Below are 17,488 nucleotides of genomic sequence, written 5' to 3'. Positions count from 1 at the left end.
TTTGAAGACAGTGTGCGTGGAGTTTTTACCACTAAAGACCTATACTTCATCATATGACAAATTGGGGAAATAGATGATCTACAAGCTCACCATGCATCGCGTGAGCTTGCAGATCAACAATATGGGTTTACTCTGACAATACATTTAGTTACACTTCCTAAGATGAAAACATAGTTACCATGGTAGCCCCAGTCTTGTTCTATGTTCCAACGGGCGTAGGTGTCATAAGAGTAGACAATGAATCATTCAACATTTTCTATTTTCATCGCACAAACAAAATGATTCCTTTTTAGTGGTCTACTCTCTACAATGAGAAACCTGTGTGTTTTCAATCTTCCTTAGCTGTCGCACTTTGTGTGAGCAAGGTTATTGGATGTATTGAGGTCACTTCCTCTGAGAGCAGTGTGGGCACTGAGGCAGTGATCCAGTTAGTGGCCTGGACCATGTAGCCTTTGGCAAAATGGATTCTACAGTCAAGAGGCAGAGGAATGGAGTGTCTTCCCAATGTCCCAGGGGTCAGAGACAACGATTACTCTGAGGATAGTCCCATAGAAGAAGCAGCAGCCGGTGAATTTGTACCACATTGTGGAACACAGGAACTGCCCGGCAGCCAGAGTGTTACTTCCCAAGTGGTCTAAAAAACCTACAGGCTGATCTACCAATCTAAATACCAACTGGGAATAGACGTAAGTTGACAGGGGCAGGGGCTGTCTGTCAGTCACCTTCTGTGCATGTGCACATTACAGCCCGACCAATAGGCCTATATCGGTTTGGCCCATTATATACTTTATTTATTATTTTAACTTTTTTGTAGGCTGCAGGAAATGATGAGAGAGGGGTGATGTGGGGGTGATGTGGCAAAGCTACGCCATCCGTCCGGGCCCAATGTGTCTTGATTTTTAACCACTTCCTGGAAATAGGTTAAGTGTTCTTCTCAGTTGTTCAATTAAATACAATTACTTTTTTGGTCATCAGTTAAATATTCTCAAATAGAAACATTAATCAAATAAAATGCTCCCTTGACTGTTTGCTGTTATTTTTGGAGCTGTGTGAAACACAGGCTCCCTATACGTGGCTGTGTGGGTCTGTGTGTGTGTGTGTGTGTGTGTGTCTGTCTGTCTGTCTGTGTGTCTGTGTGTATGTAGCCTGACTTCGGCGCGTAACTAGTGCCGCACCATTTACGCCACTCGCGCAATATATACATCAAAATGTGCGGCTCGGCCGGGAATGGTGTTCTATTACCTTTCGTTCCGATCCGCCTTACCATGCCGACGTAATCGGCAAAAAACGACGCTTAACTCTCCCCACGCTTTGAACGATAACGCTCGCCCCATTTTTTACAGAACATCGATGCCAATACGGCGCTCGTTCGGTTCGTTCGTCTGATGACTGTAAGCTGATGAGGGGTCGCGCGGCCGTTTACTGTAAACACATTTTCCGCTGTGATGGTGTAAAAAATCCATTATGCGTTAGATCAACGGAGAACAATTCACTTCCTTGTTGATTTCCTCTGGCCCGGAGGCTCTGTAGCCAGTGACTGCTCTGAATGTACGGCAACACATAGCAGGACAATTCACATTCATTCTCGCATGACGCCGCCCTCTGCTGCCTGGCAGACCAAAGTGCACTATTGCACAACCAAAAAAAATTTAAAATAAATAAATAAATGTCTGTCTGTCTATCTACTATAACGTCGCAAAGGTAAGCCGCTTTTTGATGGCGCCAGACCCAATAAATAAATAAATAATCTGGCAGTAGGAGAGTTAATTGTCCCCATTGACTTATAATGGGACAATGCAAGAAATCACTTTCAAGTTTTTTTCTCTCGTAAACCATAGGAGCTACAGTTTCAAACCTCGGAGAGGAGATTCATAATGATTTTAAGAATGAATCGAAAAATAATTACATCACTCGGCCTCATGGTGGCGCTATAACGGCCCACTTTACGTTTTGCCCCGTAACTCTTGAACCGTGGATCGGAAAATTAAAATTCTTTTTTCCCTGGATTCCTTGGGTCAAGACGCATCTCCCCATATAGGCCACGCCCATTTGCGCCAGGATAGATTTTCCGCCATCTTGAATTTTCTCCAAAACACACTTTTTGCTCCTTTTCCTACATATCTTCTTCAAATGTCACAAAAATCGGTACACATGATCTACACACACACACACACACACACACACACACACACACACACACACACACACACACACACACACACACACACACACACACACACACACAGCTCCACTTCACACGGGTGTGATTTTTTTTTAATATACTGTATACGTGATTCTGTCAATACAGTGTCGGAGGCCCGCCCCGGACGACTGGGCACTTAGGCTCTAGCATGCATTGCATGCTAGAGCCTAATAAATAAATGAATAATACAGTGTCAGAGTCAATAGTGGATAAAGGCAGTCAGGACACTTTTTAGTTTGCAGAAATCACCTTGCAGATGAGTCAAATCGGAAGAGCGAGCCGCCGTTCCACAAGAAAGCAGCCATATTATAGGAGAACATTGTGGTGTATTATTCACTCGATCGGTAGCTCCTGCCTTTGAATCACAAGGTCCTGGTTTCATATAAGAATTAACAATCTGTAAAAATGGAGATTACTAGAGGTTATAGCCCTGCTCAGCTCCTTTTATTGTGACCGTAGGTCGCAGTTTACTATCAGAACCGTCACAGCTTGTCCGTGTTCGCCGGACGGGTAACGCCTGACACTGTGGTTCTCCTGACACATCACTGTGACATCACAGGTGACATTGTGATGTCAGATACTCAGAGCAGGGATCTCCATAATGGGCATAAGCAGGCGACATCACAGTGATGTCAGATACTCAGAGCAGGGATCTCCATATATGGGCATAAAAGGGATTCTGTTAGGATCTCCATCTTCTTCTTTCGTGAATCATCATCAGATGTCCAGATCAGTAGCGTACAGCCAACGCCCTCGTCTCAGGTCCCACATCGAAGAGGCCGGCCTCCGAGAGTGGTTCATACAGAGGACAGGCGTTGATTATGTGGTCAGCGGTCTGCTCTGGCTCCCCACACTCACATGCTGCTCCGTCCGCCAAACCCCACTTTTGCATGGACGCTTTGAAGCGCTCGACCCCAGTTCTCAGGGATCTCTATATATGGGCATAAAAGGGATTGTATCCCAGATGATGCCCTGTTAGGAGAACCACACAAACATAATCCATATATGGCCAAGACAGATGGCGCGGCTTTTCACCCTTAGGCGTCGTACTGGTTGCGACCATAGGTCACAGTTTACTGTCAGAACCGTCACAGCTTGTTCGTATCCATCCGGACGGGTAACGCCTGACACTGTGGTTCCCCTGACACATCACTGTGACATCACAGGTGACATCACAGTGATGTCAGATACTCAGAGCAGGGATAACGCCTGCCACTGAGGTTCCCCTGACACATCACTGTGACATCACAGGTGACATCAAAGTGAAGTCAGATACTCAGAGCAGGGATCTCCATATATGGGCATAAACAGGTGACATCACAGTGACGGACCCTCTCGTGGCCCTTATATATGCTTCGATGTAGGATTGTAGGAGCAGATTCTCATATGCAGTTCCTTGACAAAGTGTATGTACAACCAGAGTGTCAGTCATATAACAATTATTACTGTATGCAAAGGGTTAGTACATAATACATTATTATGGTTACAATAATAGAACACAGAGAACCCTATCCTCTCAGGTGGGCAGGAGAGGAACATCCTGTAATGGTGAACAGGAGACACACAACCAGCAACCTGGAGGAGGATGTGAAAGACGCTGCCGGACACGGAGAAGATACGTCCAAAGCTCTGGAGGAAAGCAATGACCTGGTGGCAGAGGACGAGTCTGAGAGTAAAGGTTTTGTCAGCCTCAGTGGTCTACTACTGACCAGAGACCTGCATGACAAACTGTATGACCACCAGAGAGACGGAACAGCATTCCTCTATGGCCTGTACCGAGACGGGCACAAAGGTGGCATTCTAGCAGATGACATGGGCCTCGGCAAAACCATCCAGGTCATCGCCTTCCTGTCGGGTATGTACGATGCAGACCTAGTCAAACACACGCTTGTTGTTATGCCAATGTCCGTCATCACCACTTGGACCAAAGAGTTTGCCAAGTGGACCCCCGGGATTAGGGTGAAGGAATTCCATGGCGACAGCAAAGCAGAGAGAAACAGGAACTTGGAGACGATTCAGAGACGAGGCGGCGTGGCACTCACCACATATCATATGCTGATGAACAACTGGAAGCTGCTGGCATCTTACAATGGCCGAAAGTTCAAGTGGGACTACATAATCCTGGATGAGGCACACAAGATAAAGACCCCATCCACAAAAACTGCCAAAGGTGCATATGCCGTTCCAGCTGAGAAGCGCATTCTCCTCACAGGGACCCCTATGCAAAACAACCTGCAAGAGATGTGGGCTCTGTTTGACTTTGCTTTCCAAGGCACTCTGCTCGGCACATATAGAACCTTCAAAAAAGAGTATGATAATCCCATTATGCGGGGAAGAGAAAAGGACGCCACTCCAGAAGAGAAAGCCCTGGGATTCAGGATATCGGAAGACCTAAAAGCTATCATCAGACCATATTTCCTCAGGAGGACCAAAGCAGAGGTCCAGATGAAGATTAAAGAAACAAATGATGGAGAACCTTTGCACTCCAGTGATGTTCAAGTCACAAATACTCAAATGGACAAAGGAACAGCAGTCATGCCATCATTGACGAGGAAGAACGACCTGATCGTATGGACGTATCTGAGCACTGTTCAGGAAGACATCTACCGTCAGTTCCTAACACTGGACCACATCAAAGAGCTGCTGAACACAACCAGGTCGCCTCTCGCTCAACTCTGTGTCCTGAAGAAGCTGTGCGACCACCCGAGGTTGCTCTCTGCTACGGCCATCAGTCAACTGGGCCTAATGGAACGAACATCTGATGAAGAACAAGAAAGTGACGACGAGATCGCTGCAAGCAGCATTGATAACATACCGGATGAAACACTGATATCAGAGTCGGGGAAGATGGTGTTTCTTATCAAACTCCTTGAGCAACTCAGGGAAGAAGGTCACCGCACCCTTATCTTTGTGCACTTCCGTAAGGTTCTGGACATCATACAGCAAGTCCTTGGAAATAGGGGCTTCATGGTCTTGAGGCTTGATGGCACAATCACCAACACTGCTGAGAGGGAGCGTCTCATCTCATTGTTCCAGGGAGACAGACGATACTCTGTGTTCCTCCTAACAACCCAAGTGGGGGGCATTGGCATCACTCTGACCGCCGCCGACCGCGTGGTGATCTATGACCCCAGCTGGAACCCTGCCGTCGATGCTCAGGCAGTGGACCGTGCATACCGCATTGGACAAACTGAAAATGTGGTCATCTACCGGCTCATTACCTGTGGCACTGTCGAAGAAAAAGTCTACAGACGCCAGGTGTTCAAAGACTCATTGAGCAGACAGACAACCGGCGACAAGAAGAACCCTTTCAGGTACTTCAGCAAGGAGGAGCTGAAGAAACTCTTCATCATGGAGGAGACACGCTCCTCTGAAACCCAGCTGCTGCTGCAGTCCCTCCATTCCAGGCACCGGAGGACAGACCCCGAGCTGGACAAACACATCACGCACCTCCACTCCATGGAGATATTCGGCATCTCTGATCATGACCTCATGTTCTCGCAGGTCGGCAGCCGCGACGAGAATCCCAAGAACCAAGAGTCTTGCCACTACATAGAGATGAGGGTTCAGGAGGCTCACAAACTGATGAAGGCAGAGTCTGAGATGCACGCGCAGCAAGGCTCAAGTGCAGAACTGGCACGGTTGAGGCAGATGGGTACTACAGAAAGCCATATAGCGGCAAGGTCAAAGGAGAGAACACCGAACACAAACCCCCTCCGCCCTTTTACAGAAAGCCATATAGCAGCAAGGTCAAAGGAGAGAACACCGAACACAAACCCCCTCCGCCCTTTACCCTCCCAGTGGGGTAGCCATATAGGGACATGCTCGAAGGAGAGAACACAGAGAACAAACCCCCTCCGCCCTTTAACCCCCCAGTGGGATAGCCGTAAAGCAGCGTGGTCAAAGGAGAGAACATTTAACACAAAGCCCCGCCCTTTACCCCCCTGGTGGAACAGCCGAAGATCAAAGGAGAAGGCAAATAACACAACGTTCCGCCCTCTGCCCACCGGGTGGGTCAGCCGTACGGCAAGGCCAAAGGAGATAACACAGACCATGAAGCCCCGCCAAACGGCCCCCTGGTGCCATAACTACATGAGAGAGGATGCACAGGTGGGCACAGGACTGGGCCTGAACTGGCTGAAACAGATAGGTCAGTTGAAACAAGTGATGTCGTCGAGGACTTCTGGCTCAATCAAGAGAGATGAGTCCACAGTGGCAGGGTCGAACGAGAAACTCCTCAACACGCAGCCCCGGCATCTACCTCCCTGGTACTATAAGAACACATTGCCCGACTTGCCAGCTGTGGCGGTGAAGATGGATTCCGGATCAGTCAGGAGAAATGATTCCCCGGTGGCCAGGTCAAACGAGAAACCATGGAATACAACGCCTTGCCTTCTGCCACGCTGGCTCGCAGAGAACCACCAGAGCAAGAAGAGGAAATCAGCTGTGCTTTATGAAGGCAAGGAAGATGGCAATAGCAGAGTTTCACCAAGAAAGGTTTTTAAGCCCAATAAGCCCGGCAAGTATCTTTTGACAAAGCCTGGTGGCCGCCAAGTATATTTTTTGACTGGGGCCCAGCAAGGGAAAAACACATTTTCAAATTTTTGATGCTTAGTACCGGCACAGGGTCAACTTAGGTGCCCTGTCCATCAGCCAGCTGGGCTTGCAATACACTGGTGGAAACCATGAATAGGCATCAGCTGACCAAGTAACAAGGTTTTATCACTCCAGTTCATCTCCAGTGCTAGGGTTCTCCTGCTCTGCATACTTTCATCAGGTCCATGTTCAACACCCAGGAACTTGGGGTAACCAATCACTGACAAGTAACTAGACTGCACTCTGTCGAGTTGCCAACTTGCAACTTGTGCACTCGTGGCCTACTTGCAAGTACTGTGATCGGTGCTGTCTGTATCTTTTTGGGTGGGCAAGTTGGCCAAAATTGCCAAATTGCGCCTTGTTATTTATATGAGGTCGCACTTGTTGATGGTGATGTCAACATGAATGCTGGTCCCTCATTGGCTACGGCTTAGACGTCCCCTCTCTGATTGGCTACGGGCGTAAACACAGACACACAGATACCACAACACCGAGCGCAGTACTTGCGCTCTCTGCTGGGGCAAGTAACAATGTGACGGAGAGTACAATTTTGAAAATGTGATTCACACAAGTTTACATATCAAGTGTTGGAATTGACAGGTGTCGACTTGCGCCTTGTGCACTTGTGGCCATATATGGCCTACTTGTGCGCCAGCAGAGCGCGCAAGTACGGCGATCGGTGCTGTCTGTATGTATGTGGGTGGGCAAGTTGGCACTCTGTCTAGGTGCTATTTATATGAGGTCACACTTGTTGATGGTGATGTCGCCAGGAATGCTGCCCCATCATTGGCTAAAGGCCTTGCCTTTGTACTGTCAGCTGGAAACAGACAGCACCGAACACAGTACTTGCATGCTCTGCTGACACAATGATTGGTCCAATAGGAGGCACATTTGTCTTTTTCCTTCGAGATGCTGGTTTAGTTGCTCTTAGAGTGGTCAAACATTGTGGCCAGTATGCTTGAACGGTTTTGGACTGTTAACACCATAGTTTCCTACCCCTGAGGATTGCTTTGTTTCCCTATATGTTTTGGTAGAAGTAGTAGTTGGTAGCTTTTTTTTCCTTCCCTTTCTTTCTTTCTTTTTGTTGACATTTGTGTTTGGTTCAACCAACTTTAAAATGCTACTCAAAAAGGGACAGGTTGTCCAAGTCTAGGACCCGCCACAGTGGTGTCCGGTAAGAGATGTCAACCCTGATGATTATGAATAATGTATCTGAAGAAGATCCCTATATAACTCAGAGATATCTGGGTTGTAAGGCCAAATATCCTTACTCATAGAGAAGGCACTGGGGTCTCTTAGTGAGAGCTGGCCAAGGACGCTGAAGGCTGCATGCGAATATAGGCCGGAGATAGCAAGGAGTAGAATAAATACTGCTTGCATCTCAACTCAAGGCCATAGCATATACTGTATAGTGCTATCGCTGGATGCTCGTGGCGTCTCACTGATGTCAGCACTAGATGTCACTGCTGGCTCTAAATCAAGTCTGGCGGTTACGTTAAAAATCACTTGAGCACTTTCACTTCTCCCCAGATCCATTGATATACTCTATAATATATATACTTTCACAGAATCCATCTTTATCGTTATTAGGTTGTCCAGGTTGTTATGGTTACCATTGTTGATAGTCAGAATACTGGAAGCTAGATCTTTCACTACATCATAATGGACTCCATATTTGGGCATTGCTGATCTGGAACTCCATATGGATATGGCTGAGCCATCGTGACATCACAAGAGCATCCCCGTCACAGTAGATAAAGAGTCGAGTCTTGGATTGTCCTTTATTTTACAGGTCTTGTTGACGGTACCCTCTCGGTACGAACTAGGGCCATCCACACACGGACAGTGTCCTAGACATCCTCCAACTTTCTTTGAGTTGGGTTTACATTTAAGTCCCACCATGACCTGTCGTGACCGGATGATTGAGTTCCAGTCGGCCTGTAAATCTCTTCAGGCTAGACAGAATGGAATCCAACCCAGTAAACCGGCACTCAGTCACCTTAAGCAATGCAGTGAGTTCACGGTCATGTCTAAGAAAATTGGTAAAGATTTGAGCAATACATTTGCCAAATTGGAGAAGCTCACTAAACTGGCAGAGAGAAAGTCTCTATTTGATGACACAGCAAAATCTCTATTTGATGACAAGGGAGCGGAGTTTGAGACGCTTGCATACATCATCGCACAAGACATCAACAGTCTAAACAAACAGATAGCCCAGCTGCAAGACCTGGTGAGGTTGCGTGGCACTCTGGATGGAAGACACATCCAGACCCACTCTAACACCATTGTGGTCTCGTTACAGTCCAAACTGGCTTCAATGACCAATCATTTCAAGACTGTCCGCGACATCAGAATAGAGAACTTGAAGCAGTTGCGTTGCAGGAGAGAGAACTTGAATTCCGGAACGTCTTCAGATCCCTCTATTTCGTGGACTCAGCTCTCTCAGCCTCCTGTTTCCAACTCCCTCGATTCCCAAAGCCTACTGTTGATGGAGGAAGAGAGCAGGGCTGTTGGACACGTCGCAATCAACATGGATTCCTATGACAACTCGATGCAGCTCCAGCTTATGGACAAGCAGGACTCGTACATGAAGAGCAGTCTAGACACCATGCAGAACATTGAGACCACTGTTGTGGAACTGGGAGCTATATTCCAGCAGCTGGCCCAAATGGTCGCGGAGCAAGAGGAGACCATCATGAGAATTGACGCTAACGTGGAGGACACCCAGATGAACGTTGAGGCAGCGCACACAGAGATCCTCAAATACTTCCAGTCAGTCACGTCCAACCGCTGGCTGATGAGTAAGATCTTCGTCGTCCTCATGGCGTTCATCGTTGTCTTTGTCGTCTTTACCTGAGATCTAATTGAAAACAAAGTGCACTGAACCCCTCTATGTGTCAGCTGATATTTGTCCCAAAGCGACTGCAAAGGATTGCTGCTATTTGTTTCAAAAAGCTTTATACCTTGTATTTGTATATATATATATATATATATATATATATATAGCATGTATACAACGACAAAATGTGACATAGCCCTGTTTACACAATGCTGCTGTACCCCCTCCAACTGTATATATATACGTTCCCCCTTTTAAACAATTTTTATTATATTTTGATGCTTGGCTGCTTTATGTACCGGTAAATGTATGTTTTCTCATGCCATTTAAGCTCCTTTGAATTGAAAATTGAATCGAATTGTCTGGATCCTGGTTTTCCTGATAGTTATTATGGGATATATTCATATCCAGTCAGGATGAAGTGTTGACAATTTATTGAGGAAGATTCTGCAGCACAACCCCAGGCCTCCAGGCCTGGCCAACATCGGGGCAGAAGCCTCATGAGCAACCAACCTCAGACTTCAGGCTTATAGTGCCTTCAGCCTGTAAATAACTGGCTTTCAAAATACTTTTTTATTCTTATTCAATGTTTTGGGTCAAACGTGTGTGTGTGTGTGTGTGTGTGTGTGTGTGTGTGTGTGTGTGTGTGTGTGTGTGTGTGTGTGTGTGTGTGTGTGTGTGTGTGTGTGCGCGCGCGTGCGTGCATGTGTACACAAAGTTCTAAACAATCGTATATATTGCACACAACTAATATTTCATTAATTGTCTATAATTGCACACTGTTCTCTTCAGACTTGGGCCGGCAGTGGCTCAGGGGTAGAGTGACCGCTTGGCAACCGGAAGGTTCCCAGTTCAAGTTAGTGTCGAAGTGTCTTTGAGCAAGACTCTGAATCCCTAATTGCTCCCGACGAGCAGGTTGGTGCCTGTCATGGTTTCCTCTGCCATCGGTGTATGAATCTAATGCACAATCTATACTGTATGTAAAAAAATGGGCGAATGTAATCTAAACAATCTATTTAAAGTGTCTTGGATAAAGGCGCTAAATAAATGCACCATTTACACTTGAAACACTTCACTTTATCACTATTATAAGTATTTATTTGTATTATACTTAGTTATTATATCTGGTTTTGTTCTTGTATATAAACTGCCCACAAAAGATTTTGGAAACTTAACTTTGATTGATAATTTTTTATCTTCGATTTGTCACCGTTACGAGGTACAGCTTGTAAGGATTGGGTATTCATGGAATGAGCAACACAGCAATACGTGTGTAGTGCCCCCAAAAACGAATCCCCTCCAATAGTGTTCTGTTGGTATTCACCCTTGTTTTGAGTTGCTTGGTGGATTGGATGATTGCACTCTCCCACAGTAATAAGGCGACAACAACACATTAGCCATTTTTGAGCGGTGGTAAACCGCCCCATAGAGTGGCTGTGCGTTTTCCTCAGCGTTTTGCCATAGCAATGTGTTTTCCTCAGCGTTTTGCCATAGCAATATGTGTGTGTGTGTGTGTGTGTGTGTGTGTGTGTGTGTGTGTGTGTGTGTGTGTGTAGCCTGTATTACATCACCAATTACATCCTAGACCTATCTGTAGCCACTTTTTCCTCAGCGTTTTGCCATAGCAATGTGTGTGTGTGTAGCCTGTATTACATCACCAATTACATCCTAGACCTATATCCTAGTCTGAAGACTTTATGCAAGCACGACCACCGATCACTTCACATTGGGTGTGATTTTTACTCTTTATTAGTGTGGTTGCAATTGCTATAGGCAACACACTATTTATTGTATTCGGTCTGAGTGAACAGAAAAGTGGAGCTTTTCGTCATGCTTCACTTGACATCATAATATCTAGTATAAATGGTAAGACTGAATTCATTTCCAAGCAGATTCCTCATGATTCGTGTCACGGCAACCACACGCTCAGCTCAGCTGTCCATGTACTTACTTTAAAATATCACAGAGTGCCATCAAAAGTCTTGTTTTTGTCCAGAAATAATAGAGGTACTTCTGTGGCCTACTGGCAGCAAAGTGTGCACAAGAAATCTGGTGCTGAACTGTTGGGTTTGCGACACAGACACAAACTGACAGACCTCTTTTAGACTGCAATACTCCTGCCGAGCCATGCCGTGATCTTCAAGATTCACTTGTTGATGAAATAAAAGAATAATCGCTCCATTCGATTCAAAGGAACAGATTTGCACAAAAAAAGATAATAATAATACTGAGTGGCTTTCAAAATGGGACACAACTACCCACCCCATTGTCAGTTTTTTTCATTTGTCTTAAAGTAAAATAGCATTTTAAGACTATTTTACGGTGTGGTTTTGTGTTGTCAGTCCAGCCACTCAGCCATTGTTCCATCCCACATAAATAAAGGGCTTGTCAGCAGTGTCCAAGTCTGGATCTGGGCTGGTTTGATGAGATCTGTGGAGCAGATGCAGTAGCTGTGGCCAAGACCAGCCCACTATGAGAGGCTGTTATTAATACACAGTATCTGGGGATTTTAGGGTTGGGTTGGCTGGACAAAGATCTTTCATTTAACAAATAACTTAAAGTAAACTCAGTACATTTACTCAAGTATTGTAGTTTAAGTACAATTTTGAGGCATTTTTACTTTACCTGAGTATTTCCAAATTTCAATACTTTTACTCCTCAGAGAGGCCTGTCTTCATATGGAGAGAAGAAGAAGAAGATCCAATTGAAACGTTGAAGCAATAAAACAGAGCTGAGTATTCACCAGTGTTGCGGACTCTATTCTTCTCTTGTACTGCCGTTTGTCCAGCACCTGGGCTAGAGTGGATTTGTGCATGCATGCACCATCACCCCTGTGTCTTCATATGGACTCATACGTTCTTCAACCCACTTGCCTAATGCACAGAGATTCAACTGATATGAACAACCAGAGTAGAGCTGCTGTGAGCGATAGCTTTGACACAATCACTACTCCATTACATCTCAGAGGCAAATATGATATTGTACTTTTACTCCACTACAATTATTTAAAAATGTTCAAGTTACATTGTAGATTTTGATTACTACAAAACATACATTAGCTACTTCAGCCCTACAGTTCATCTACAAGCTCACAATGCTCACAATGCAAATTTTACCCACTGACACAAAAGTAAGTAAGTCAATTTTATTTAAAGCACCTTTTGAAACAATGTTACAAGGTGCTGTACAATGGACAGCACCAAAAGGTACAACGGTGTACAACTTTATAACATATTAAGAAGGTTAAAATAATCTGGAAATGTTACCCTCCCAAAATAGCCATTTTTATCATACCGTTTCTTTTAACAAATAACAAGTCACGAAAGCTATTTTTTATTGCCTGTGTTGTCAAGTTGAATAATTTACTTCCAAGTCCTTCTGTTTCTTACATAACAATCAAAATATACAGTACATGTTTAGTATGTTTCGTTTATTCCGCTGTTTTTTTCCGAGCTGTCTAGGCCGGGTTTAGTAAACTGTATGCGACAGCTGACAAGCCAGTCAGAAACTCCCAGAGTTACAGTGTCTTTTGTCATTTTTGTGTGGGCTGGCAATTTACCACAGATGACATTACATTTGGTCCGTTGACAGCTTGCCTACACTGTCTACCGGGCAAGCCCATCATGACGCTTGTCAACTTGCTGCCCCCTTGAGTCGGGGGAAGGGGGGGGGGGGGGGGGGAGACTCCCACGGCGTCCGCAAATTGCCTCAGCCATGTCTCGTTGCTCCGAAGGACAGGGGCACGACGATGAGCTCACCTGGTTGACCCTAATAAGTCAAAGAGTCAGGCCTCGTCTGGGGTTCAACAGTTCATTGTAGAGCAGCAGGGGAGGAAGCAGTGGGGCATCTGTAGGCCTCTGAAGCCATGGTAACCGCTCTAGCGTCCCTATTCTGGGGCCCAATATTCAGCAAAAATAGGAGATCTACAAGCGCACAATGTGTCGCATTGGGAGTGGGAGACACAACCTTAGAATGAAAACAGTTGGAAGCCTAGTATTACACCCCTTCTGGTCAACTACTTACTATACAGTAGTATAGTAAGTAGTTAAAGCCTACTTTGATTCACTGCCTTTTTTGTTATTATTTGAATGTTGTTTTATGATTTTCTTTTTTGCTTTGTTGTTAAATAGTATTAGTTTTTTTCTGTCTTGTGCTTTATTCTTGAACTTTGATTAAAGGTGCTATACAAATAAAGTGTATTATTGTGGGCTCACTGAAAGGCGATACCAGTATCTTATACCAAAACCTTTATAGAGTTTATATATACCAAGGTTATTCTCCTCAAAACAATGACCGACAGTACAAAGGCAGGGGCCTTAGCCAATGAGGAGCAGCGTCCATGGTGACATCACCAACAAGTGTGACCTAATATAAATAACAACACGTAGGCTCGCTGAAAGGCGAGACCAGTATGTTATACCAAAACTTTATAGACCAAGGTTATTCCCCTCAAAAAACTGACCGACAGTACAAAGGCAGGGCCTTTAGCCAAATAGGAGCAGCGTTCTTGGTGACATCACCACCAACAAGTGCAACCTGATATAATTAACAACACCCACATGAAAACATTTGTACTGTATATGTTCTCCCACATCTTTAGATACTAAAGTATATAAAATGTAGGGCAGATTTTGGGCAGGTTTTTATGCCCATAGTAGGAGTGCCTGTTGGGTAGATCTTTGTGCTCATACATGGTGTTCCCTGCAAGCCCACACTGATTCGTAGGAACAGTATTTCTAGTTATTATTGTGACCGTAGATTGCAGTTTAGTATGTGAACGGTCACAGCTAGATTGTATCTCTGTCTGTCTGTCTGTCTGTCTGTCTATAACGCCTGACACTGTGGTTCCCCTGACACATCACTGTGACATCACAGGTGACATCAGGACTTCATATGGGAATGCCCATATATGGAGGAAGACAGCCCATATCTATGTGGCTGGTTCAGACAGGGATCCCCATGTATGGGCATAAAAGGGATCGTATGTTGTGATGTCATGGGAACCACTCTAAAAGAATCTCTTTTATGCCGATATATGGAGATCTCTGATGTCATCAATATTTATCCCATATCTAACAGGACTTCATATGGGAATGCCCATATATGGAAGAAGACAGACGGCCAAGACATGGCGCGACCTCGCTTGTCACCCTGAGGCGTCTCACTTATTATTACTACTTTGTGATATTCGACTGTTTTTAAATAGAAGGCCTAGGCGGCAGAGTCGTACAAGTTATAGAATAGGCCTTTTTATTTTATGATAATAACACTGTCTGACAGGCCAGCTGTTGTGTTGATTCTGTGCCCAGACATGTGAGGTGATGCAACTGTGATGTTATGATGGATCATGGGTCTTCAAGCGCAGTCGGGTTGAAGCAAAAACAATAAAACAACATGAGAAAACAAGGAAACAAGTAAATTAAATGAAGGACAATGTGATGCCCTGTGAAGAAACATGGCACGCACCCCGTTTGCATGTCAATGTGCGAGCAATGTGTGTCTTTATCAATGACAGGTGATGGAGCTCAACAATGTACAACAGCACCATTGTTATTTAATATAAACAGATCCTTTCAATCCGGATGTTGCGATCATATCCTTTATTCATATCACAGTAATGACTTGGATTGTAACGATTTCGACAAGAGTTCCCCTGCCAATGTTCACAGGCACTGCAGGATTGAGAATGTATTTCTTTGATTTGACAGTTTACCACCACCACCCAAGTACCCTAAATCAGTGGTTCACAAACATTATTGGCTCAGGTCACCCCTGTAAATAACTTTTTCATACACGGCACGTCCCTGATTTGTTACTTTACAGAACCTTTGATCATATTAACGTTCCGAAAATATGTAAATCTTACCATTTACAATTTAGTCATTTCGCAGACGCTCTTAATCCAGAGCGACTTACATTAGCAAGGTAATATTACATCAATACATCAAATGCATAGAAATAGTAATCTAAAAAAAACGTAGGTAGATGCTATCTAAATTACGTGTATGGTCATTGAGGGTAGGCAAGTGCTACAGTAAGTATCTTTCAAATCTTTCCCCCAAAAAGATACAGTATGTCACGAGGAAAACTGGAGAGAATATTTGTTTCCATTAGACAGATTGAACGGCACCCACTTTGAGAAACCCTGCCTTGAATGTTACCAAGAATTACCCCCACAAAATATCACACATTAGTGGCTGGAATGTTACTGCAAAGTAATCCAATGGTTACAGTATCACAAATTACAATTAACTAACCCCATTTCTAACTACCGCAAAGTAGCTTAACCACTTAAACTCCAGCTTCCGGCGTTGCGTTGTGAGCTTGTTTATTGGCTATTTTCAGCAAAAGCTTTCCCCACAATAACAGAAAACAGAAAGGACACTAGTACAGAGCCCTGATGATGGACTCCGCTCCGCTCAACCAAATGGGGTTTAAGTGGCTAAACATATCAATCAGTTCAAGTGGTATTTTGTAGTAACATTTGTACTACTTTGTGGTACGTTGGGGGTCATTTGATGATTAGTAAAAAACACCTTGTTTAACCACTTAAGCCCTATATACTGTATAGCTGTACAAAAAATAGCTGACAACTAAGCTCACAACGTGTTAACTTGAAGATTGTCTATTCTTGCTAGTTTGGATATTGTGTTTGTTTATTAATAAAATGCCCAAAATAGGGCCGAAAGAGGTTAGTTAATTAAGCTATGGTTCATGTGCACATATAAGTTCAGGTGCACACTGTTTTTTTGGGATGTTTTCTGTCACTAATTAAGACTTTGCAGAAGGATAAAACTTATATTCAGTACTGCGGGAAGCAAGTGAGTTAATGTCCTTGACTGTTACATAAGCTAATATGCAAATTTAAAAATTTAAAACATAATACTGGCTGTGCTTTATTGAAAAGCCGCATTCTTTCTACCCAAATCCTCCTTTGTTTGGAGCAGCTTTCAACAGCGTATAGTGGCTAGGGACGAATGGGTAAAGAAGCAAAGTCATCCGACAGTGAGCCAGATGAATGCACAGACAGACAGAGAGTGAATCGACATGACTGTTTTGTGTTTATAGCGTTCAAAAAGCTTTCAGATTGTTCTCTTCCTCTGCGTGTCAGTAGTAATTACCCAGGCACCTCTGGGAGAGGCAGGGAGGGAGATGAAAGCACTGTGAAACCAGGACATGAACAAAGCCCCGGACGGAGAGAGAGCGGCCAACGCTTGAACGTCATGCCATGACAGACAGCCTTTGGGCCGCTTCATTCAGCTGCCAGGAGCCCTTTAGGATTTGTTTTATCTCTCTGCTTACCCACCCAAACACGCACGCACGCACGCACACACACACACACACACACACACACACACACACACACACACACACACACACACACACACACACACACACACACACACACACACACACACACACACACACACACACACACACACACACACACACACACACACACAGGCATTATTATATTATTGTCTCCACCAGCCGAAGGCAGGGGGAGAGTATGTTTTCGCCCCTGTCCGTCTGTCCGTGTACAACTAATCTCCGGCGCCGTTGGCCCGATCGCTGCCAAACTGAGCACACACACTCCCTGGATGCCAATTCAGAACCTCTGCCCCACATTTTTCAAATGGCCCTGTTCTAGTGCCACCATGAGGCCGATGTTTGCAAAACACATTTCTGTACACTACTCCTACAGATTTTGTCCAAAAATCCTACAAATCGGTAGATAGTATCTCTACAGTCATGTGATCATCATGGATACGTCCGATTTTCCATATTCCATCCTGATTGGCTACAATTGGCTTCCAAAGTTTGCAGGATTGCTCCGTTTTGAACAAAAT

General features: G+C 44.7%; 2 protein-coding genes and 1 long non-coding RNA gene across 3 annotated transcripts in view; 2 read left to right on the top strand and 1 right to left on the bottom strand.

The window, feature by feature from the left end:
- Window positions 1–17,488, bottom strand: part of LOC308296862 — a 123,560-nt gene that overhangs the window by 1,026 nt on the left and 105,046 nt on the right. The gene's annotated exons all lie outside the window — the stretch shown is intronic.
- LOC308296689 (DNA excision repair protein ERCC-6-like) lies at window positions 3,902–7,593 on the top strand (the record flags this gene model as incomplete). Its single annotated transcript, XM_080740017.1, has 3 exons — window positions 3,902–5,886; window positions 6,160–6,757; window positions 7,570–7,593. Exons 1-3 carry the CDS (start codon window positions 4,016–4,018, stop codon window positions 7,591–7,593), a joined length of 2,493 nt encoding a protein of 830 aa, XP_080596143.1. The 5' UTR covers window positions 3,902–4,015.
- On the top strand, window positions 8,700–9,656 carry LOC308296688 (syntaxin-5-like; the record flags this gene model as incomplete). The annotated part of the gene is made up of 1 exon (XM_080740016.1): window positions 8,700–9,656. One exon carries the CDS (start codon window positions 8,700–8,702, stop codon window positions 9,654–9,656), a length of 957 nt encoding a protein of 318 aa, XP_080596142.1.

This window comes from Nannobrachium achirus (genome assembly GCF_963921795.1).
Source record: "Nannobrachium achirus genome assembly, chromosome: 13".
Lineage (NCBI taxonomy): Eukaryota > Metazoa > Chordata > Actinopteri > Myctophiformes > Myctophidae > Nannobrachium > Nannobrachium achirus.
Note: the sequence above shows the minus strand (reverse complement) of the source record. Positions and strands in the feature narration are given on the sequence as shown.